Source organism: Triticum aestivum, chromosome 3D (genome assembly GCF_018294505.1).
Source record: "Triticum aestivum cultivar Chinese Spring chromosome 3D, IWGSC CS RefSeq v2.1, whole genome shotgun sequence".
In the NCBI taxonomy this organism is placed as follows: domain Eukaryota; kingdom Viridiplantae; phylum Streptophyta; class Magnoliopsida; order Poales; family Poaceae; genus Triticum; species Triticum aestivum.
Window position 1 is genome coordinate 545202842 of NC_057802.1, and position 24294 is coordinate 545227135.

Consider the following 24294-nt stretch of genomic DNA (forward strand, 5'->3'; position numbering starts at 1 on the left):
GGAAAGAATAGCTTCGTGTTATTTCACTACGGACTATTGAATAGACCAATCAGAAAGGATAACTTTGAGGTGGTTTCGTACCCTACAATAATCTCTTCGTTTGTTCTCTGCTATTAGTGATTTTGGAGTGACTCTTTGTTGCATGTTGAGGGATAGTTATATGATCCAACTATGTTATTATTGTTGAGAGAAGTTGCACTAGTGAAAGTATGAACCCTAGGCCTTGTTTCCTAGCATTGCAATACCGTTTACGCTCACTTTTACCACTTGTTACCTTGCTGTTTTTATATTTTCAGATTACAAAAACCTATATCTACCATCCATATTACACTTGTATCACCATCTCTTCGCCGAACTAGTGCACCTATACATTTTACCATTGTATTGGGTGTGTTGGGGACACAAGAGACTCTTTGTTATTTGGTTGCAGGGTTGCTTGAGAGAGACCATCTTCATCCTACGCCTCCCACGGATTGATAAACCTCAGGTCATCCACTTGAGGGAAATTTGCTACTGTCCTACAAACCTCTACACTTGGAGGCCCAACAACGTCTACAAGAAGAAGGTTGCGTAGTAGACATCAAGCCCCTTCGTGATCGATTCCGCCCCCAGTGGAGTACCGGAGAAGGCCTCCAGATGGGATCTGACGAGAACAGAAACTTGCGATGGCGGAAAAACTATTTCAGGTGGCTCTCTGATATCAGGGGAATATTTGAGAATTTATAGAGGCGGAATTTGGTCAAGAGGTGCCACGAGGGGCCCACAAGCCAGCCCCCCCCACAGGGGCGTGCTCCCGAGCTTGTCGCTCCCTCGTGACTCTTCAGGTCTTTTCCCTAACCTTCTAGGGTCTCTTCTGGTCCAGAAAAAATAATCCAAAGTTTTTTCTCCGTTTGGACTTTGTTTGATATTGATTTCCTGAAAATGCCAAAAACAAGCAAAAAAAACATAAACTGGCACTAGGCACTAAGTTAATAGGTTAGTTCCAAAAAAAGATATATAATTGCATAAAGTTGCATATAGAACATCCAAGATTGATACTATAATAGCATGGAACAATTAAAAATTATAGATACGTTGGTGAATGCCAAAAATAAGCAAAAAAACATAAACTGACGTATTATTCCCCAAACCCACCAACTTGAAGTGGAATTACCGGAACATTGTTCGACCCTTGTGATGGATTGAGCTGTAAGAATTTTGAGACAATAAGATGAGTGCATATGGTAATGCTAAAAATGATGATAGAAATAGTTCGAAAGAAACTCACAATGTTCCACCCTTGCGCCGCTGGCATGTCTGGCACTAGTTTACCCTGCATAGAATAAATATTGGCCATCATATATTGTAAATACTTCACTAGATCATTTTTGTACCTTCAGCTTAGCCCGGTCTTCATCTTGTTCTTTCTCGGTGTCATTCAACTAGTGTAAAAGAAAGCGATCCAATCAATCAAGGGATTGCTTGCAAATTAAAGAGAACTTGATGAAGATGTTGTCCCTTACATGTTTGGAGACGACGCTAGGATGGTGCGGTTGCCTTGACGGTATCCTGGACAACCCATCAACTTACGCCGATCCACTATTACCTTGTGTTCAGCCTGCCACACTGGATCTGTCCACCAATCGGCGATCTTCTCCCAGCACGCACATTTGTCAGCGCACCATCGAGGAATCACCTGTAATGAGTAAACAAATACATCTTAGGAAGGAGTCTAATTTGCGGTCATGTAGGGAATAACAAGTGATAACCCAGAAGTATAGGGGATCGCAACAGTTTTCGAGGGTAGAGTATTCAACCCAAATTTATTGATTCGACACAAGGGGAGCCAAAGAATATTCTCAAGTATTAGCAGTTGAGTTGTCCATTCAACCACACCTGGATAACTTAGTATCTACAGCAAAGTGTTTAGTTGCAAAGTAATATGATAGTAGTGGTAACGGTAACAAAAGTAACGGTAGCAAAAGTAGTATTTTTGGTGTTTTGTAGTGATTGTAACAGTAGCAACGGAAAAGTAAATAAGCGAAGAACAATATGTGAAAAGCTCGTAGGCATTGGATTGGTGATGGGGAATTATGCCGGATGCGGTTCATCATGTAACAATCATATCATAGGGTGACACAGAACTAGCTCCAATTCATCAATGTAATGTAGGCATGTATTCCGAATATAGTCATACGTGCTTATGGAAAATAACTTGCATGACATCTTTTGTCCTACCCTCCCGTGGCAGCGGGGTCCTAATGGAAACTAAGGGATATTAAGGCCTCCTTTTAATAGAGTACCGGAACAAAGCATTAGCACATAGTGAATACATGAACTCCTCAAACTATGGTCATCACCGGGAGTGGTCCCGATTATTGTCACTTCGGGGTTGCCGGATCATAACACATAGTAGGTGACTATAGACTTGCAAGATAGGATCAAGAACTCACATATATTCATGAAAACATAATAGGTTCAGATCTGAAATCATGGCACTCGGGCCCTAGTGACAAGCATAAGCATAGCAAAGTCATAGCAACATCAATCTCGGAACATAGTGGATACTAGGGATCAAACCCTAACAAAACTAACTCGATTACATGATAGATCTCATCCAACCCATCAACGTCCAGCAAGCCTACAATGGAATTACTCACGCACGGCAGTGAGCATCATGAAATTGGTGATGGAGGATGGTTGATGATGACGACGGCGACGAATCCCCCTCTCCGGAGCCCCGAACGGACTCCAGATCAGCCCTCCCGAGAGGTTTTAGGGCTTGGCGGCGGCTCCGTATCGTAAAACGCGATGAATTCTTCTCTGTGGTTTTTTTCTCCCCGAAAGCAAATATATAGAGTTGGAGTTGAGGTCGGAGGAGCTCCAGGGGGCCCACGAGGTAGGGGGCGCACCCTAGGGGGGAGGGCGCGCCCTCCACCCTCGTGGCCAGGGTGTGGGCCCCTGGTCTTCATCTTTTGCAAGGATTTTTTATTATTTCCAAATAGACGTTCCGTGGAGTTTCAGGTCATTCCGAGAACTTTTGTTTCTGCACATAAATAACACCATGGAAAGTCTGCTGAAAACAGCGTCAGTCTGGGTTAGTTCCATTCAAATCATGCAAGTTAGAGTCCAAAACAAGGGCAAAAGTGTTTGGAAAAGTACATACGACGGAGACGTATCAACTCCCCCAAGCTTAAACCTTTGCTTGTCCTCAAGCAATTCAGTTGATAAACTGAAAGTGATAAAGAAAAAAAATTTACAAACTCTGTTTGCTCTTGTTGTTGTAAATATGTAAAGCCAGCATTCAAGTTTTCAGCAAAGATTATGACTAACCACATTTGCAATAACTCTTAGGTCTCATGTTTACTCATATCAATGGCATAATCAACTAGCGAGTCATAATAATAAATCTCGGATGACAACACTTTCTCAAAACAATCATAATATGATATAACAAGATGGTATCTCGCTAGCCCTTTCTGAGACCGCAAAACATAAATGCAGAGCACCTCTAAAGATCAAGGACTGACTAGACATTGTAATTCATGGTAAAAGAGATCCAGTCATACCCAATATAAATTAATAGTAATGGATGCAAATGACAGCTGTGCTCTCCAGCTAGTGCTTTTTAATAAGAGGGTGATGACTCAGCATAAAAGTAAATAGATAGGCCCTTCGCAGAGGGAAGCAGGGATTTGTAGAGGTGCCAGAGCTCGGTTTTGAAATAGAGATAAATAATATTTTGAGCAGCATACTTTCATTGTCAACATAACAACCAAGAGATGGCGATATCTTCCATGCTACACACATTATAGGCGGTTCCCAAACAGAATGGTAAATTTTATACTCCCCCTCCACCAACAAGCATCAATCCATGACTTGCTCGAAACAACGAGTGTCTCCAACTAGCAACAGTCCCAGGTGGAGTTTTGTTTGCAATTATTTTGATTTAGTTTGCATAAAGCATGGGACTCGGCATCCCGGAGACCAGCCATTTTCTCGTGAATGAGGAGTAGAGTCCACTCCTCTTGAGAATAACCCACCTAGCATGGAAGATACGGACAGCCCTAGTTGATACGTGAGCTATTCGAGCATACAAAACAGAATGTTTATTTGAAGGTTTAGAGTTTGGCACATACAAATTTACTTGGAACGGCAGGTCATATAGGAAGGTATAGTGGACTCATATGGAATAACTTTGGGGTTCAAGGGATTGGATGCACAAGCAGTATTCTCGCTTAGTACCAGTGAAGGCTAGCAAAAGACTGGGAAATGACCAACTAGAGAGCGACAACAGTCATGAACATGCATTAAAATTAATAAACATTGGATGCAAGCATGAGTAGGATATAATCCACCATGAACATAAATATCATGAAGGCTATGTTGATTTTGTTTCAACTACATGTGTGAACATGTGCCAAGTCAAGTCACTTAAATCATTCAAAGGAGGATACCACCCCATCATACCACATCACAACCATTTTAATAGCATGTTGGCACGCAAGGTAAACCATTATAACTCATAGCTAATCAAGCATGACACGAGCAACTATGATCTCTAATTGTCATTGCAAACATGTTTATTCATAATAGGCTGAATCAGGAACGATGAACTCATCATATTTACAAAAACAAGAGAGGTCGAGTTCATACCAGCTTTGCTCATCTCAGTCAGTCCATCATATATTGTCATAATTGCCTTTCACTTGCACGACCGAACGATGTGAATAATAATAAGAGTGCACGTGCATTGGACTAAGCTGGAATTTGCGAGCATTCAATAAACAGGAGAAGACAAGGCAATATGGGCTTTTGGTTAAATCAACAATAATGCATATAAGAGCCACTTCAACAATTTAATCATGGTCTTCTCCTATCGACCCCCAAAGAAAAGAAAAAAAATAAAAACTATTTACACGGGAAAGCTCCCAACAAGCAAAAGAAGAACGGGAAATCTTTTTGGGTTTTCTTTTAATTACTACTACGGCAAGAAAAGTAAACTAACTAGAAGCTATTACTATTTTTTTTTGGTTTTTCTTAAGGTTTAACAAACACACAAGAAGAAAGCAAGAAAAAGAAAATAAACTAGCATGGATATTACAGTGAAAAAGTATGAGCACCGACATCTAGCAATGAGTGTGTGAACATAAATGTAATGTCGGTGGGAAATACGTACTCCCCCAAGCTTAGGCTTTTGGCCTAAGTTGGTTCATTGCCAAGGATGGCCTGGCGGATACCCGTAGGTGTAGCTGGGGTCGTACTGAGATGAAGAGGACTCTGACTGCCACTTGCTGGCAGTCATCTCCGGATCCCAAAAGTAATCAGACTGTCGTGGAGGCTCAAATTGTGGTTCCGGCTCCGGGGCTGGTGTAGGGTTCCGGTAAGCTTGAATGGCCGCCCACGGAACGAGATACGGACCTTCAGATAAATTAAACAAGGAAGGAGCAGGCAAGGTTCTAGTCTCAGGGTGATGTTTATCAAAGAACAATTTGTATTTAATCTCCCCTTCCTTATTCTTAACAATAAAGTCATGCGCTAACATACTCTTATAATCTAAATAAGCATTGGGCAACAATTTTTCTTCTTTCTCATAGAGCCTAATAGGTATATTATAATATGCAAGAAGGCGTGAAGCGTAAATACCTCCAAAGATGGGACCCTTAGTACGGTTCAGACTTAACCGTTTAGCAATAATACCGCCCATACTAACAGTGTTATCGGAATATAAACCATCGAGCAAAATGATAATATCAGGAACACTAAGGTTTCCACAGTTTCCGCGACCAATTAAGCAACGACTAGCAAATATAGCAAAGTAGCATAAAACAGGAAAATGTATGCTAGTGATTCTTGCATCAGAAACCTTCCTGGTTTCCCCACAGTAATGGTGTCAATAAACCCGTCCACATCTTTACGATGTGGTTCATCTAAGGTACCCTCGAAGGGTATTTTGCAAACCTTGCAAAATTCATCTAGTGGCATCTTCTTAATAACATCATATAAATGAAACTCTACTGAAGGAGGTGTTTCTTTAGGAAAATAGTAGAAGTTTTGCACAAAAGTATTGGTGAGTAAAAGATACTGATGACGTTGGTCGCGGAGGAAGTCGGTGAGGCCAGCATTCTCAGCCAATGAATAGAAATCATCATAAATCCCGGCTTTTCTCAAGAAATCATCGTAAGGCCATTCACACGGCCGGACCTCCGCGGTGCGAGGCAAATTATATTTGGGCCTCTGTGCTTCTTCATTTTGCTTTTCCTTCAAGCTTCGGCTCGATGAGCCCCTCAAAATCTCTTCATTATTTTCTGAAATATTCTGAAATTTTTAGTAACTTCAAACAAAAGTGAACCAACCTCAATAAAATTGATAGCAACTACTCCTACAAGTGCCTAGAGACTATATCATGCATTATAACTACTTGGAACCATATAAATTTGACATGCAAGCTCAAGAACATGGTCACCTAGGCAGCACAAATTTGCAATGAATAAAGCACTAGAGCAAAAACTAATTGGACCAATGGAGGAGTCACATACCAAGGAACAATCTCCCCAAGCAGTTTTGTGAGAGGTGCTTTGAGCAAGGAGATCGAAAATCGCAGCAAAATGAGCTAGAACTCGTGCTTGAGCTGGATATTGGTGTTTGTGGGAGGAAGAAGGAGTGTATGGGTGCAGGAATAAGTGGAGGAGGGCCACCGTGGGCCCATGAGGAAGGGGGCGCGCCCTGGGGGGTTGGGCGCGCCCTCCACCCTCATGGCCAGGTGCTTGCCCCTCCTGCTGTGTTCTCAGTGCCAGAAATTCTCAAATATTCAAGAAAAAATCATATTCCATTTTCAGGGCATTTGGAGAACTTTTATTTTCGAAGTATTTTTATATTGCACGGATAAATCAGAAAACAGACAGAAAAATACTATTGTTACTTTATTTCAACTAAATAACAGAAAGTAGAAAGAGGGTACATAAGGTTGTGCCTTCTAGTTTCATCCATCTCATGCTCATCAAAAGGAATCCACTAAGAAGGTTGATCAAGTCTTGTTAACAAACTCATTCCGAATAATCATGGAACCAGAGAAATTTCGAATAACACTATGTTACCTCAACGGGGATCTGCACATCCCCAATAATAAGAATATCATATTTCTTCTTGACAGTAGGAAGAGGAAATTCAAAACCTCCAAATATAATCGATGGGATTTTTTCAATAGAGTTGATACTATGAACTTGAGGTTGTTTCCTCGGAAAGTGTACCGTATGCTCATTACCATTAACATGAAAAGTGACATTGCCTTTGTTGCTATCAATAACAGCCCCTGCAGTATTCAAAAAAGGTCTTCCAAGAATAATAGACATACTATCGTCCTCGGGAATATCAAGAATAACAAAGTCCGTTAAAATAGTAACGTTTGCAACCACAACAGGCACATCCTCACAAATACCGACAGGTATAGCAGTTGATTTATCAGCCATTTGCAAAGATATTTCAGTAGGTGTCAACTTATTCAAGTCAAGTCTACGATATAAAGAGAGAGGCATAACACTAACACCAGCTCCAAGATCACATAAAGCAGTTTTAACATAATTTCTTTTAATGGAGCATGGTATAATAGGTACTCCTGGATCTCCAAGTTTCTTTGGTATTCCACCCTTAAAAGTATAATTAGCAAGCATGGTGGAAATCTCAGCTTCCGGTATCTTTCTTTTATTAGTGACAATTTCTTTCATATACTTAGCATAAGGATTCATTTTGAGCATATCAGTTAATCGCATACGCAAAAAGATAGGTCTAATCATTTCAGCAAAGCGCTCAAAATCCTCATCATCCTTTTTCTTGGATGGTTTGGGAGGAAAAGGCATGGGTTTCTGAACCCATGGTTCTCTTTCTTTACCATGTTTCCTAGCAACAAAGTCTCTCTTATCATAACGTTGATTCTTTGATTGTGGGTTATCAAGATCAACAGCAGGTTCAATTTCTACATCATTATCATTACTAGGTTGAGCATCTTCATGAACATCATCATTAACATTTTCACTAGGTTCATGTTCATTAGCAGATTGTGTTTCAGCATCAGAAATAGAAATATCATTTGGATTCTCAAGTGGTTCAGCAATAGGTTCACTAGGAGCATGCAAAGTCCTATCATTTTTCTTTTTCTTCTTTTTAGAAGAACTAGGTGGATCAATATTATTTCTCTGAGAATCTTGCTCAATTCTCTTAGGGTGGCCTTCAGGATTCAAAGGTTCCTGAGTCATGTTACCAGTTCTAGTAGCCACTCTAACAGCATAATCATTTTCTTACTATTCATTTCATTGAGCAAATCATTTTGAGCTTTAAGCACTTGTTCTACTTGAGTGGTAACCATAGAAGCATGTTTAGTAATGAGTTTAAGTTCACCTCTAACACCAGCCATGTAATTACCCAAGTGTTCGATCATATAAGCATTTTGTTTTAATTGTCTACCAAAATAAGCATTGAAATCTTCTTGCTTAACCATAAAGTTATCAAACTCATCCAAGCATTGGCTAGCAATTTTAGTAGGAGGGATTTCAGCTCTATCATATCTATAGAGAGAATTTACCTTTACTACCTGTGTCGGGTTATTAAGACCATGAGGTTCTTCAATAGGTAATGGATTAAGATCATATGTTTCTTCAACATGCGGTAGATTAAGACCATGTATTTCTTCAATAGGAGGTAAATTCTTAACATCTTCAGCTTTAATACCTTTTTCTTTCATAGATTTCTTTGCCTCTTGCATATCTTCAGGACTGAGAAATAGAACACCTCTCTTCTTCGGAGTTGGTTTAGGAATAGGCTCAGGAACTGGCTCAGGAGCTGGCTCAGGAAGTGTCCAATTATTTTCATTTGTCAACATATTATTCAATAGGATTTCAGCTTCATCCGGTGTTCTTTCCCTGAAAACAGAACCAGCACAACTATCCAGGTAATCTCTGGAAGCATCGGTTAGTCCATTATAAAAGATATCAAGTATTTCATTTTTCTTAAGAGGATGATCAGGCAAAGCATTAAGTAGCTTGAGAAGCCTCCCCCAAGCTTGTGGGAGACTCTCTTCTTTAATTTGCACAAAGTTGTATATTTCCCTCAAAGCAGCTTGTTTCTTATGAGCAGGGAAATATTTAGCAGAGAAGTAATAAATCATATCCTGGGGACTACGCACACAACCAGGATCAAGGGAATTAAACCTTATGTTAGCATCACCCTTTAATGAGAATGGAAATATTTTAAGGATATAAAAGTAGCGAGATCTCTTATCATTAGTAAACAGGGTGGCTATATCATTTAATTTAGTAAGATGTGCCACAACAGTTTTAGATTCATAGCCATGAAAAGGATCAGATTCAACCAAAGTAATTATATCAGGATCAACAGAGAATTCATAATCCTTATCGGTAACACAGATAGGTGAAGTTGCAAAAGCAGGGTCAGGTCTCATTCTATCATTAAGAGATTGCTGATTCCATTTAGCTAATAATCTCTTGAGCTCATATCTATCTTTGCAAGCTAAAATAGCTAAAGAAGCTTCTTTATCAAAAACATAACCCTCAGGAATAACAGGCAAGTCTTCATCATCACTTTCATCAATATAATCAGTTTCAATAATTTCTTTCTCTCTAGCCCTAGCAATTTGTTCATCAAGAAATTCACTAAGTGGCACAGTAGTATCAAGCATAGAAGTAGTTTCATCATAAGTATCATGCATAGCAGCAGAAGCAGGTTTAGGTGTCGCAAGCTTACTCAAAACAGAAGGTGAATCAAGTGCAGAGCTAGATGGCAGTTCCTTACCTCCCCTCGTAGTTGAGGGATAAATTGTTGTCTTAGCGTCTTTCAAGTTCTTCATAGTGACCAGCAGATATAAATCCCAAGTGACTCAAAGAATAGAGCTATGCTCCCCGGCAACGGCGCCAGAAAATAGTCTTGATAACCCACAAGTATAGGGGATCGCAACAGTTTTCGAGGGTAGAGTATTCAACCCAAATTTATTGATTCGACACAAGGGGAGCCAAAGAATATTCTCAAGTATTAGCAGTTGAGTTGTCAATTCAACCACACCTGGATAACTTAGTATCTGCAGCAAAGTGTTTAGTAGCAAAGTAATATGATAGTAGTGGTAACGGTAACAAAAGTAACGGTAGCAAAAGTAATATTTTTGGTGTTTTGTAGTGATTGTAACAGTAGCAACGGAAAAGTAAATAAGCGAAGAACAATATGTGAAAAGCTCGTAGGCATTGGATCGGTGATGGAGAATTATGCCGGATGCGGTTCATCATGTAACAATCATAACATAGGGTGACACAGAACTAGCTCCAATTCATCAATGTAATGTAGGCATGTATTCCGAATATAGTCATACGTGCTTATGGAAAAGAACTTGCATGACATCTTTTGTCCTACCCTCCCGTGGCAGCGGGGTCCTAATGGAAACTAAGGGATATTAAGGCCTCCTTTTAATAGAGTACCGGAACAAAGCATTAGCACATAGTGAATACATGAACTCCTCAAACTATGGTCATCACCGGGAGTGGTCCCGATTATTGTCACTTCGGGGTTGCCGGATCATAACACATAGTAGGTGACTATAGACTTGCAAGATAGGATCAAGAACTCACATATATTCATGAAAACATAATAGGTTCAGATCTGAAATCATGGCACTCGGGCCCTAGTGACAAGCATTAAGCATAGCAAAGTCATAGCAACATCAATCTCAGAACATAGTGGATACTAGGGATCAAACCCTAACAAAACTAACTCGATTACATGATAGATCTCATCCAACCCATCACCGTCCAGCAAGCCTACGATGGAATTACTCACGCACGGCGGTGAGCATCATGAAATTGGTGATGGAGGATGGTTGATGATGATGACGGCGACGAATCCCCCTCTCCGGAGCCCCGAACGGACTCCAGATCAGCCCTCCCGAGAGGTTTTAGGGCTTGGCGGCGGCTCCGTATCGTAAAACGCGATGAATTCTTCTCTCTAGTTTTTTCTCCCCGAAAGCAAATATATAGAGTTGGAGTTGAGGTCGGAGGAGCTCCAGGGGGCCCACGAGGTAGGGGGCACGCCCTAGGGGGGAGGGCGTGCCCTCCACCCTCGTGGCCAGGGTGTGGGCCCCCTGGTCTTCATCTTTTGCAAGGATTTTTATTATTATTTCCAAATAGACGTTCCGTGGAGTTTCAGGTCATTCCGAGAACTTTTGTTTCTGCACATAAATAACACCATGGAAAGTCTGCTGAAAACAGCGTCAGTCCGGGTTAGTTCCATTCAAATCATGCAAGTTAGAGTCCAAAACAAGGGCAAAAGTGTTTGGAAAAGTAGATACGACGGAGACGTATCAACAAGCAACCATCGTCACTTGCCTTGAAGTAATTTTCCCATGGAAGATGCTTTTCTCGAGCATTCTTTTTTGAAATCTTGATATTGAGATAGTCCGCATTATATTTGACCACTAACCGGACGCTCTCCTCATAGTGCATGTGGTTTTTTTTGCCGGAATTCATAGTGCATGTCGTGGATTAGCTTCTTGGCAATATTCTCAATCACCACATTTGCGTGATCCTGCTTACCATCTGCGCAGGTAAAGAAATCCTACAGACATGCATACATGGGAGAATGGTAGAATCATGACTATGCCAAATTTAAAACTTTTGGTATTCACATTGCGGTGTTTCAAATGACTTGCCCAGAAATCGTTGACCACCTGCGAGGCTTTGGTATTATAAACCTTCTGACGTGAGAAATAGTTACCAAGACATATTGTAAAGTGTAGATTCACTCATTTTGCTACATATGTAGTTCATATTGGAATCTGTAAAAAGATTTAGGACGCGTCTAGCGGGCGGCTGGGTGCCTGCTAGCGCTCCTGGACGGCCTGCTTTTTTTCAAATAGTGCCCGTAGCGCGTTGTTACTTAATCATTCCTGTGACTAAAAAGGATACTGCTAATTAATTACCCATTATGTGGTCTCTTCTCACGTGATGGATGCCTGCATGTCGCTGCATTAATGTTCCTCATGTACGTTTCTTGTGCATTAATGTTTGGTTTTCAAAATTATAAAAGACATATCTTCTAAACCGCGTGTTGAAATTCAGATCCGTTTTCACCATTGAAACCCTCACGACGTGCTCTTCAAAAATAGATTCCGCATGGGGATGTTTCGACGAACTGGTATTCCTGCCAACTAAACATCAACGTGTGTGCAACTAGACTACATTGCCGCGCCAACTGAGCATATGTGTGCGCTAACAGTCCTGCCAACTAAACATCAATGTGTGTGCAATTAGACTACGTTGTCGCGCCAACTGAGCATATGTGTGTAACTAGTCATATCAACTAAACATCAATATGTGTGCAACTAGACTACATTGTCCCGCCAACTGAGCATATGTGTGTAACTAGTTCTGCCAACTAAATATCAATGTTTATGCAACTGGACTACATTGCCGCGTCAATTGCGCATATGTGTGTGCAACTAATGTCCTGCCAACTAAACATCATGTGTGTGCAATTAGAGTAAATTACAAGCCAATTGAGCATATGTGTGTGCAACTAGTTTTCCTGCCAATTAAACATCAATGTGTGTGCAACTAGACTACATTACAAGACAACTAAACATCAATGTATGTGCAACTAGTCTTTTTTCCAACTAATAAACTACTCCTAGTAATTAAGTACAATATTACGCCCACATAACTATCATTAGAAGAAGATTTGAGAACAGTCGATGTTCTTTCCGATCCAAATGCAGAAACGCGCCTCCTAGGACGAACGAGAGGAAGGAGGATGTGTGGATCTCAAATCCAGCGGCGATGGGGAAGATAGGGAGGGGTGGCGGCGGAGGCGCACTGGCGTCGATGCAGATGGAGAGGAGGCCCAGCGTGGCGGCGTCGGCCAGGGCAAGCTTGACCCGAGCGGGGATCATCCATGGCCGCGACCTGTGTGGAATAGAGAGAGAGAGAGAGAGAGAGAGAGAGAGAGAGAGAGAGAGAGAGAGAGAGAGAGAGAGTTGGGAAGGAGAGAGAAGGAAGGCAGTAGGGGACCGGCGTGACACGGCTCCTGGTCGCCGGCGAGACGGCTGGTCAGTGGAGAAGCACCGGGCGGCCGCTCGTGAAGCTCCTGGGCGGCACGCTTCGCCAGATGCGTGCAAGGGGATTAATTGGGGGTTTTTTTTTAAGAGAGGCAGCTACTGAAGACAGACAGCGAGTCAGCGATGATTGTTTCTGTCGGCTAGCGCGGCCGCTCATTTCCTCCGTATCGTGCGCGCGCACTTTTTAGGTTTTAGGAAAGATTTATATTTAGGATGGAGGGAGTGTATGAGATAACTGATGAAGTAGTACTATTAGACCGTTCCTTCCTTCTAATCATATTATATGTTTTTTTTCATATAATGGGTTAGCGCTTCAACCACAGCAGGTGTTCATCACGGACTGAGATCCAGTGCCTTTATCAAGTGAAGTCACGTTGCAACTTTACTCTTCTAATCTCCATCCAATCCACATCCTACGGTCCAGATCACACAAGGGGAAATGCTCTCAACACTTGGCAGTTTTCAGCATAGCTTTTGTGTAGATGATTACTCAACATTGACACTTATTGCTGTAGCATTCAGACATTATGCGCTGCAGCCTTTTAATATCAAGTTTTACTGGATTTAGTGTCAACTGCAATTGATTTATTCCACTTTGATTGCATAATGCACTACTGTATAACCAAACCAAATTTTGTTTTATAGTCTGCTCATGAGTATCTGCAGTTCTTTATTTTTTGGGTTTCAATCTGTTCAAATAGAACTGAGTTCAAGTGCCACTGCATCGTTGTTTGCAGCTTATTGATGTTTGCTGCTATCCTAAAAAATGCTAAGTGTTGAGAGCCTTTCCCCTTGTGTGATCTGAATCGTAGGATGTGGATTGGATGGAGATTAGCAGGGTAAAGTTGCAGCGTGACTTCACTTGATAAAGGCACTGGATCCGTTCAGCACGTAGCCGGTCAGTTAGCGGTAGGTGGGGATGCACGCTCGTGTCACGAACTCACGGCGGCCTCGCAGTCTACTCGTGCCGGCATCCCATCTGTGATGGAACATGGAAGATCTCGGGAAGCTTCCTAACCCCAAACAGAAATGGCCAAAACGTCTTGATCGTGCTCCAACTTTAGCCGGGGCGTCACGTAAAGGAGCAAAGAGTTCGATTCCAGTTTCATGCATGCATATGCACCCTCGTTGACCGCCCAGCACCGCAACCTAGTCCTGACCGCAATCACTTAGAGAAACCATACAAAGTAAGAAGGCTATTTTTTCTGATTGAAAGCTAAAGCAATGTTAAGCAGTTTACAGACTTACAGGCCATTTCTCGTCTTAAATACTGCAAGGATTTACTTTTTTTCATGTAATGAATCATGGTGGACCAATGTGAATGTTGATTCTATATGCAGCAAAAGTTGTTGTCACAGCAAACCAACCTGTGGTTGGATGGTTAGAGGGACTGTGGTATCCTAGCCCATCAGAGTTCAAATCCTGGTGCTCGCATTTATTTTTGGATTTATTTCAGGATTTCCGGCGATGCGCATTCAGTCGGAGGAGACGGTCCCGTCGACGACGAGGTGCCTACGGTGACTTCATAAATTTTAAGATGATATGTCGGTTCAGCCTTTCGGAGGTGCTCATATCAGCGTGTTTGGCAACAATGGGGAGAGGGAACGGGAATTTAGAGATGGGAGTTTGCAGAGGGATTATCATGGAAAATTGATATCAAATCTCATTCCTTTGTTTGGCATTGTAGGCATTAGATCAGGGAATTTAAGAGAGAGTTAACTATCCCTATTTAATTGGTAGGATTAGGTAGGAGAATAACAAACATCCAACGGTGGCCCTTCCCTGGCGCACGTATCCAAAGAATAACAAACATGTGTAGGCATTAGACCAGGGAATTTAAGAGAGAGTTAACTGTCCCTATTTAATTGGTAGGATTAGGTAGGAGAATAACAAACATCCAACGGTGGCCCTTCCCTGGCGCACGTATCCAACGAACTGATCGATGTTTTCTTCCGTCAACTCCCAATCCCCACATCAATTACCAGGGGTCCCCCTGGGAAGAGATTTGAGGGAGTTGGACTCTTAATTCCTCTTCCCCGTCCCTTCTTAATTCTCATGTTCCTGAGCCAATCAAGGGATTTTAAATCTTACATACCTTAAACTCCCATTCCCAATCTCCAACTCCCCCAACCAAACACACTGATAGGGTTCGTAAATTTCAAGATGATATGCCGACTCAGTCTTTCGGAGGTGCTCATAGGGATAGGGTGTGCGTGTGTGCGTTCTTAGAGATGAGTGTATGCACGTATATATGAGCGCTTGCGTAAAAAAAATGTTGTCACCCGTAGGTGTTGGATCTCTCGATGTTATATTATGAATCGATAAAACCATCCTTTATAAAAAAAAACGGCATGACAAAATGCGTAGCGCAACGGAACGGGCATACATTTATCAGCGTGTGTTCTGCGGCAACACACCCCGCCGGCTAGCGGTAGGTGAGACACTTGTGTCACGATTCACGACTGATCGCTGGCCTCACCGCTCACCGTGGCAATGGTGTGCGACGGAGGTGACGGGAAGCTTCCTTCCTACCCGGAACAAAAGTGTAGCCATCGTGCTCCAACTTTTAGCTGGTGCGTTGCCATCTCTAGTAAACTAATAAATGACATACCATGCTCTGCTCTCCCCCTTCTCCACCATGGCGCCTCATTCACTGCGCTGCAACCACTCAGCTTACCTCTATGGCATGGCCGGCCATGTGACGGCCTCTCTCCTTTTCACCATCTCGGATGCCCAGGACTAGGATCATGGTGGTGGTAAGAACTGAAGCGAAATCATGGCGACTCAACGCGTTAGCAACAGCAGGTGCCCGGCACGTTGGCCTGGCCTATCCCATTCGTCTTCTTCCGCAACACAAGTCCACGCACCCGCTGGCGGCTGGCACGGCCGAACGCTCCCAGGCCGCTCGTGTCACCAACCCAACGCCGGTGTCCATTTTCGGACGTGGCAACGGTAGAGTGGACCATTCGCAGCCACAGTGCCATATGGTCCTTGATCTCAGATAGTGTCTTTCTTGCCCCTAAACCGCATTATGCTGATTGCTACGGTTCTACATACGGACCCCCTCTCGTGCCGTGTTCGAGTGTCAAGTACTTTCTCCGTTCCTAAATATTTGTCTTTCTAGACATTTCAAATAAACTATCACATACGGATATATGTAAACATATTTTAGAGTGTAGATTCACTCATGTTGCTCCGTATGTAGTCACTTGTTGAAATATCTACAAAAGACAAAAATTTAGAAACGGAGGGAGTATATGACATTGTGGGTCCACCATGCAAATCTTGAGTTCCTCGTATTTCTCCATGACGGGTGAAACTCGGTGATGATCTTCGTATGATATCAAGAGGAATACAATGGTGTTCTTGGCTGTCAAGAATAACAAAAATGCTACACTTACGTAAAAATCTACATACTATTACGTAACTTGACTAACTACTAATCCTTCCGCCCCCTGATTTCAACTGGGTGGGGCCCTTCCCTAATTTCCAACAACTAAAAAAACCACCTAAGCTATTACGTTAGTTTACGTATGATAGCTACGTAGGTGTAGCATTGCTCCAAGAATAAACCCTATATCGACTAGTGTTATTTTGATGTTATGTGGCACAAACGTTGCTTGTTCTTTGCCGTGGCCTCCAAGCTTCTTATTATATTATGCGCACGGCCTTGATCTCAAAGTTGTAATCCTATTGAATTAGAGAATGATATTTCAATTCATTTTGTAGCCAAAACTTCTTACAATTATGTCAGTATCGGCTTATGAGTCCCTTTCAATGCCCATCGTCATGTTTCTTGAAAGAGTTCATCATTGAATACATGTATATTCGTGTGACACCGGTCAACCCACTTCCAACGTCCATCGTCTCTTTTACCCTCTGCCTCAACGAACAGGACGCAACTACAAAGGTCCGGGGAGGAAGGGTTGAATCACAGATAAGAGTATCCCAACCGTCGAGGCCTTGTCTGGCAGCCCTAGTTGTAAGATCGACTGCATAACATATAATCCAGGGGGAGAAGAGGATTGTGAGATTTGGTAGTCACACAAAGTGCCTCTTCAATGCAATAGTGGACCAACAATGTCAGATACGAGACACATCAACACATGACGGGGGGTTTCTCTTATTTAGGACCATATTGAATTGTATAACATGGTTCAGGGACCTAGAGGGGTCATTTTCCGAGTTTGAGGACTAGACTGCACCGTTCGCACAAATTTCATGGTTGTGGTTGCATTGCACTCTTACATGCATAGCTTAATCAAACAATGTCATTTCTAATAGAACCATACATAGTAGACACCTATAAAGTCATGCATGTATTGTGGTTTTTTTTGTTTTATATCCACATTTTGAGTTTCGGCATTGATTAGCCAAAATTCCAAATAATATTTTTCACCAAAACAAGAACTAAAATACAAAGCAACTATCCTAAAGTTTGAAAAGGAGTTTGATATCATTGTTACACATTTTTCATTCATAGTAGTGCAATTACTTCAGCAACCTCTTAAAAAATATTAGAAAATCAATTACTTCAATGGCTATTGTTTTAAAAAAATCATAAAAATTCACATAAATTGTAATCATTTTGCTACCAGCTGCCTAAATATTTCGGAGACTCTTCACATAAATTTCAATTATTCCATTCATACTATAATCAATACCAGGAACATTTCGTACATGCCAAAGACTCCATTGTTTTTCATGTACAAAATCTTTTTTGTAAATGGTGTTTTTCATAAACTCAAAACATAGCATCGAGGGATACAATCATAATGAATACACACCCAGGCTCTGCATAACTGTGACACACAACCAACACAACACACTCACACACACATAAACACAAAACGATAACACTGACAAAAGGCAAAGTCATACAAGACCAAAGCTATGTCGGCGGAGGAAGAAGAAAAACAACGAAGCAACGAAAACAGAGATTGACAATATAAAGCAGTGACCATCCGCACCAACAATCTTTTGATGGCTTAAAAAAACAATCTGTTGACAACGCATTAAACATTTTCATGTATATTATCAGGAATGTCGATCGTATTAAAAATACATTTCCTATTTTTTTTAAATTCGTCGATATACTTTTTGTATTCACTCAACAATACAACCATCTGCTATGTGTATTGTTGTATGTACATTGTATTGTATCAGGGTATTTGCTAAAGGAACCCACCAATGTGGAAGCAGCTGTGCACGGTCGATGTTGTTCGTTTCTCCTTGTCCTCGCACTGACTGCACCTTCTTACCACCCCAACCATCTCAGCTGCACTGCACATGCACAGATCGATCCAGTATATACCGCGTGCGCGCCACTGAACCAACGAGCTTCCCACAGCTCACTGTCGCCGGCGCCACCATTGACCTTGACTCCACCAAACTCCAGAACCCCTAGGAAGATATTTGCCTTGCTCTGGTTCAGGCTCAGGCCGAGAGCCAGTCAGCCAGAGACCACACAGAGCGAGCGGCCGAGCGAGCAAGCACAGCGGGGAGAGCGATGGCGGAGACGGCGATCACGACGGTGCTGGCGAAGGTGGCGGAGCTGGTGGCGTGGGAGGCGGCGGTGCTGCTGGAGGTGGGCGACGACGTGCGCCTGCTCCGCGACAAGCTCGAGTGGCTGCACACCTTCATCCGCGACGCCGACCGCAGGCGCCGCCTCCGCGACGACGAGTTCGTCGCCGTCTGGGTGCGCCAGACCCGCGACGTCGCCTTCGAGGCCGAGGACGCGCTGGACGACTTCCTCCACCGCGCCGGGCGACGCCGGAGGCGCCGCGGCCCGGCCCCGCCGCTCCCCGGCACGGGGGCGCGCTGCTCCGGGTGGCGCTGGAGCTGGCGCCGCTGGCGGCCGCGCTGCGCGGGGCTGCAGGTCGCGCTCCGCCACGACCTCTCGGCGCGCGTCCGCCAGATCAGGAAGCGGCTCGACGAGATCTCCGCCAACCGCGCCGCCTACCACATCGAGCACGCGCCCTCGCCCGCCTGGGCCGCCTCCTCCGCCACCACCCTCGCCGCCTGGTACACAACCCACGCTCCCAAAATTACTTGGTGTTCGTCGTCTCTGGTTCTTTTCTTTCTTCCAGCCAAAATCAACACCCAAAATCAGAGACATAATCAAGAACCAGAAAGAAGAGTTGAAAGATTTCTTCCTTGATTATTCTGCTGTCTTTAATCTTCGTCTTGTTCTGCGAGCAAAGATTCTACTATCACGCAGCTTACAGAATTTTACTCTCTGAAAATGACACCAAACGCATGTAAAACTAAAAAATGCAAGAGATACTTCCAGTGTTGCCTGCTTGAGTTAACCAATGTAGATTCTGCAGAATTGTCAAGCTACTTCATTTTATATGCCAGGATTTCTCACGCTGAAAATGACATCAAATTATTGGTTGTCACTGTTCCGGCAGTGGAAGTGGTTCTAGGCTTGTAGCTAACCATGGTTAACGAGATTTAATCACTGCATTGTGCATATGAGAATAATGACGCAGGCAGCTGACTGACTCGGTGCATTTGGATGCAGGGACGATCTGGAAGAGTACACTGTCGGCTTCGGCAAGTACAGCGACATGCTCAAGGAGCAGCTCCTCGACATCGACACCGTCCCCGGCCGCGCCCTCGTCTCCATCGTCGGCGAGAGCAGCATCGGCAAGACCACGCTCGCGCGCAAGGTCTACCAGAGCCCGGAGGTCCGCAACCACTTCGCCATACGCACCTGGACCGTGCTCCCTCCCAACAGCCGCCCGGCCGACGTGCTCCGCGACATCCACCGGCAGGCCACCTCCCAACTCCGCCGCTCCCCGTCCAACGGCCAGAACGCGGAGGACGGCGGCTGCGACGCCAAGGGCGGCAAGGACATCAGCAACTCGCTGTTCCGGAACATGACCGGCAGGCGGTACCTCGTCGTCGTGGACGGCAGCATCGCGGTGGCCGACTGGAACAGCCTCCGTGCGTCGCTCCCCGACGAGGGCAACGGCAGCAGGGTGGTGCTGGTCACCGACGCGGCGGGGCTGGAGGTGGTGGGCTACGCCGGCGGGCCGACGTACGACCCCATCGAGCTCACGCGGCTTAGCCCGGAGAACACGTACGAGCTGTTCCGGCGCCGGGTGTTCGGCCTCCGCGGCGACTGCCCCGGCCGGTACAAGTCGAGGTACTACCAGGACGTGTTCCGGATCACCCGCGGCCTGCCGCTCTCCGTCGTCGTCCTCGCCGGCGTGCTCCGGTCCAAGGAGCTGCCTGCGGAGTGGGACCAGGTGATGGCGCAGCTGCTGGCGGCCAAGGACCAGCCGCAGCATTGCAAGAGCGGGAGCGGCGGTGCCCGGCGGATCATGTCGCTGGCGTTCGACGACCTGCCGCACCACCTCAAGTCGTGCTTCCTCTACTTCGCGGCGATGCCGGAGAGTGCCCCCGTGGACGCGGCGAGGCTGGTGCGGCTGTGGGTGGCCGAGGGGTTCGTGCGGCCGCGGCGCGGGAGCACCATGGAGGAGGTCGGGCAGGGTTACCTCAAGGAGCTCATCTCCCGGTGCATGGTGCAGCTGGTGGACAAGGACGAGTTCGGCACCGTGACGGCTGTGGTGGTGCACGACCGCCTCCACGCCTTCGCGCAGGAAGAGGCTCAGGACGCGTGCTTCGTCGAGAGCCACGACAGCACCGACGTGCTCGCCCCGGCCACCGTGCGCCGCCTCGCCGTCCAGAACACCACGGACAGGCACGTCCACCTCGGCAACGCGCTGCCCAAGCTCCGCACCATCGTGTGCGACTTCGCCAACGGCGGTGCCGCGAAGCCCAGCGTCTGCATCCACTCCACCGACCTGGGCTTCCTCCACGCGTCCAAGTTCCTCCGCGTCATCGACATCCATGGCCTCGAGCTCAAGAAGCTTCCGGACGAGCTCGGCTCGATGATCCACATAAGGTACCTGGGCCTCCAGTGCGGGCAGCTGGAGAGACTGCCGAGCACGATCAGCAAGCTGGTGAACCTGCAGTCGCTGATCCTCAAGGGCCGGAGCGGCGGCGTGCTGGGCGTGACCGCCGCGTTCTGGACGATCCCGACGCTGCGGCACGTGGTGGCGCCGTTCGCGCTGCCCAGGTGCCTGGGCGACCTGTACAGCCTCCAGACGCTCCACGGCGTGCAGCCGCGCGGCTGGGACACGCGCGCCGTCGCCGGCAACCCGCTGGGGAGGGCCACCAACCTCCGGTCGCTGGAGCTGAGCGGGCTGACGGCCGCGAACGCCGGCGCGCTGGTGACGGCGCTGGAGAGCCTGGACCTGCTGGTGCACCTGGTGCTGCAGGGCGAGTCGCTGCCGCCGGCCGTGTTCACCGTGGCGAGCCTGCGGCGGCTGCAGAGCCTGAGGCTGGTGGGGGCCATGGAGGAGGAGGAGGAGGACGCCGGCGACGAGGTGGCGGTCCGGTACATCCGGCCGAACCTGACGCGGCTGTCGATGTGGGGCACGATGGTGGGGCAGGGGTTCGTGGACATGCTGGGGGAGCTGCCGAGCCTGGCGGAGCTGACGCTGATGTGGGGCGCGTACGAGGGCGAGCGGCTGGAGTTCGGCGACGGCGCGTTCCGGAGCCTGCAGAAGCTCAGGCTGGGGCTGCCGGACCTGGAGGAGTGGGCGGTGAGCGCGGGGTCGATGGCGGCGCTGGCCCGGCTGACGCTGCTGCGGTGCGCCAAGATGGAGATGCTCCCGGAGGCGCTGGGCGGGATGAAGGAGCTGGAGGAGGTGGTGCTGTACAGCATGCCCAAGATGGTGGGGAGGATCAAGGAGGACGGCGGCCTGGACCACCACAAGATCAAGCATGTCCCCGTCATCCAGACCATCTGGTAGATTTGACCGGCTTTCGTCTGTGTCATCGGGTCAAGGAAGGAGAAGGGGGGCATTCTTGTCGTTCTAGTGTTGTTGCCATGAGCGCCTTCTTCTGTATCGTCGAACCAAGCACGTTGTGTGTTCTGTGCCTGTCTCTGCTGTTCTTGACAGGAACGTGAAAGCCTCTGCAGTTTTAAAACTTTGTATCTATGGGAATGACTATGGCTCCGACACTGGTTAGAGCATCTCCAGCCGCGCCTTTAGAAAGGTCTCTCCAGACATTTTTTTCACACCGGCGTCGAAAAAACGGCGCAGTCGCGTCCCCAGAAGCCCGATTTTCGTCGGCCTGGACCGAAATCAGCGCCGGCGGACCCAGGCCAAACCCGGCGCGCTGGGGGGCGCCGGGGCGAGTTGTTTTGGCGCGGAGCAGCCGCAGGCCCGCTGAGTCAACGAGACGGGCGCTTCGTCGCCCTCATCGCCTCGGTTCCCACGGGAATCAATGCCAAGGCTGCCGCCGGTCAGCCTTGCCATTGATTCTCACGGGCGGCGCGGCGACGCCTCCCCTCCCGCCACGCGTACACACGGGCGCGGCTATATAAGCCGGTGGCCTCCCTCGCCTCTGGCCACACCCGCCCTAGCCGCCGAGCTCTCCCTTTCCCGTGCGCCGCCGCCGAGCCCTCCCTCTCCCGTGCGCCGCCTCCGAGCCCTCCGAGCACTCCGACAGCCCCGGCGATGGCCGAACATTTCCCCGGCGACGAGGCGGCGGCCAACGGCTTCGGCCGCCGCTCGCTCCGCGAACAGGAGTCGTGGCTCCTGTTCGAGGCCAACATCCCGGCGCCGCCGGACATGCGCGCCGGGCCGATGGGGTGGAGGCTCAGCAACGGGCGAGTGCCCGTTCCCCCGTTGCCCGACGCCGTGGCGCGCACCCCTACTTCGCCGCCGAGGTAGAGCTCGTGCGCGCCTCCCTCACCGACGAGCAACTCGCCCTCCCCTAGTACGCCGCCGACAATCACGCGGCGTGGGCTGCGTACTTCGAGCGCCGTCAGCAGCAGAGGCTGGCGTCCACCAACGGGGAACCGGTGGTGGGCGGCACAAAGAACAGCGAGGGGCGCCACGTGTGGTGGGGCGTCCCCGGCCGCATGCTCGAGGGCGTGCTGACGCACCTTGAAGGCGGCAGCAACCCGCCGTTGGCATACCCTCCCCCGGCGAGGGCGGCCGCCCCGGCCCACCGCTGACGCGCCAGGCAATGGATGCCCAGGAGGTTCGGCTCCTGCTCGTCTTCCTCCTCGCACTCCTCCTCACGGTCTTCTTCGCACTCCTCTGGCTCTCCGGCGCTGCTCGGCGTCAAGGCCAAGCCCGTGGCGGAGACGTCGCTCGGCCGGCGCACTCGCAGCGCCGGCATCGTCATCAACGAGGGTGGCCGGCGCGCCTCCTTGTCGACTCCTCCGCGCTTCGTCAAGCCAAAGACGGAGCCGGGGCTCGCGCCGGTGAAAACGGAGCCGGGTCTCCCCGCCATGAAGACGGAACACGGCGACGTGGAGCTCGATGATGACGCGGCCCTGGAATGGGCGCGCAAGGACTCCCTGAAGATGGAGAGGAAACGCCAGTGCGCCGCCCTGCGGCGCTTCGAGCAGCGCCGCCGGGGCCGCGACGAAGGAGGAGTCGTCGTCCTCGACGACAGCGACGACGACGATGCTTCACCGGCACCAGTCCGCCATGGCGACGCCGGGCAAGGGTCCACCAGGGACGGCCGCGTCAAGGAGGAGAAGGACGACGATGACGACGGCGGCGGCGACGACGGCGACTACTCCGCGTTCAACAAGTTCTTTTTTAGATATATTTGCTATGTAAGCCACGAACATGTCTAATATATGCCAAAGTTTGCTGAAATTTGACGTGTTTAGCCGAACTTCACCGAACGTTTTCTTTTTTCAAAAAAATTAGACGCGTCTGGGGGCGGCCCTGGGGCCGGCGGCTGGGGACCAACTTGCCCCCAGGCCGTTTTTTTGCGTCGGCTCGCGCCCAGGCGGCGATTTTAGGTGCCCCCTGGGGGGCAAAGGCTGGAGATGCTCTTACCTACAGGAATTGCAATTTTCATATGGATCGGTTTCTCACCATCGTAGAGGAATAGCAAAACATTTTGCATTGTAAGCTGTGGTAAGGTTTTTCTACGGGCAGGGTTGCTAATTTCTAAGAGCATCTACAACCGGACCCCTACCCGCCCCAAACGCCAGGCAGCCTCTCCGGTCAATGACCAGACGCGAAAGTGCCACCCAACCACGGCTGAAAAATTCGGCCCAAACGCCTGGACTGACCGGCACTTCTCATATCCGGCCCATGTCTGGGAAGGATATGGAATGCCCAGGCACGTCCGCCACGTAGGAGTGAACGCTAGGGCAC

General features: G+C 47.4%; 1 protein-coding gene across 1 annotated transcript; it reads left to right on the forward strand.

Moving 5' to 3' along the window:
* Nucleotides 1-18419: 18419 nt before the first annotated feature.
* On the forward strand, nucleotides 18420-22134 carry LOC123080348 (disease resistance protein RPP13). The gene is made up of 2 exons (XM_044503259.1): nucleotides 18420-19111; nucleotides 19614-22134. The coding sequence occupies exons 1-2, from the start codon at nucleotides 18597-18599 to the stop codon at nucleotides 21913-21915; spliced, it is 2817 nt and encodes a 938-aa protein (XP_044359194.1). The 5' UTR covers nucleotides 18420-18596; the 3' UTR covers nucleotides 21916-22134.
* Nucleotides 22135-24294: the final 2160 nt, after the last annotated feature.

Excerpts from the sequence above, each read along its gene's own strand:
- LOC123080348 (XM_044503259.1), top strand. The coding sequence starts at position 18,597 with ATGGCGGAGACGGCGATCACGACGGTGCTGGCGAAGGTGGCGGAGCTG. Across the intron at positions 19,112-19,613 it reads GCCACCACCCTCGCCGCCTG|GGACGATCTGGAAGAGTACA; the intron begins GTACACAACCCA and ends ATTTGGATGCAG.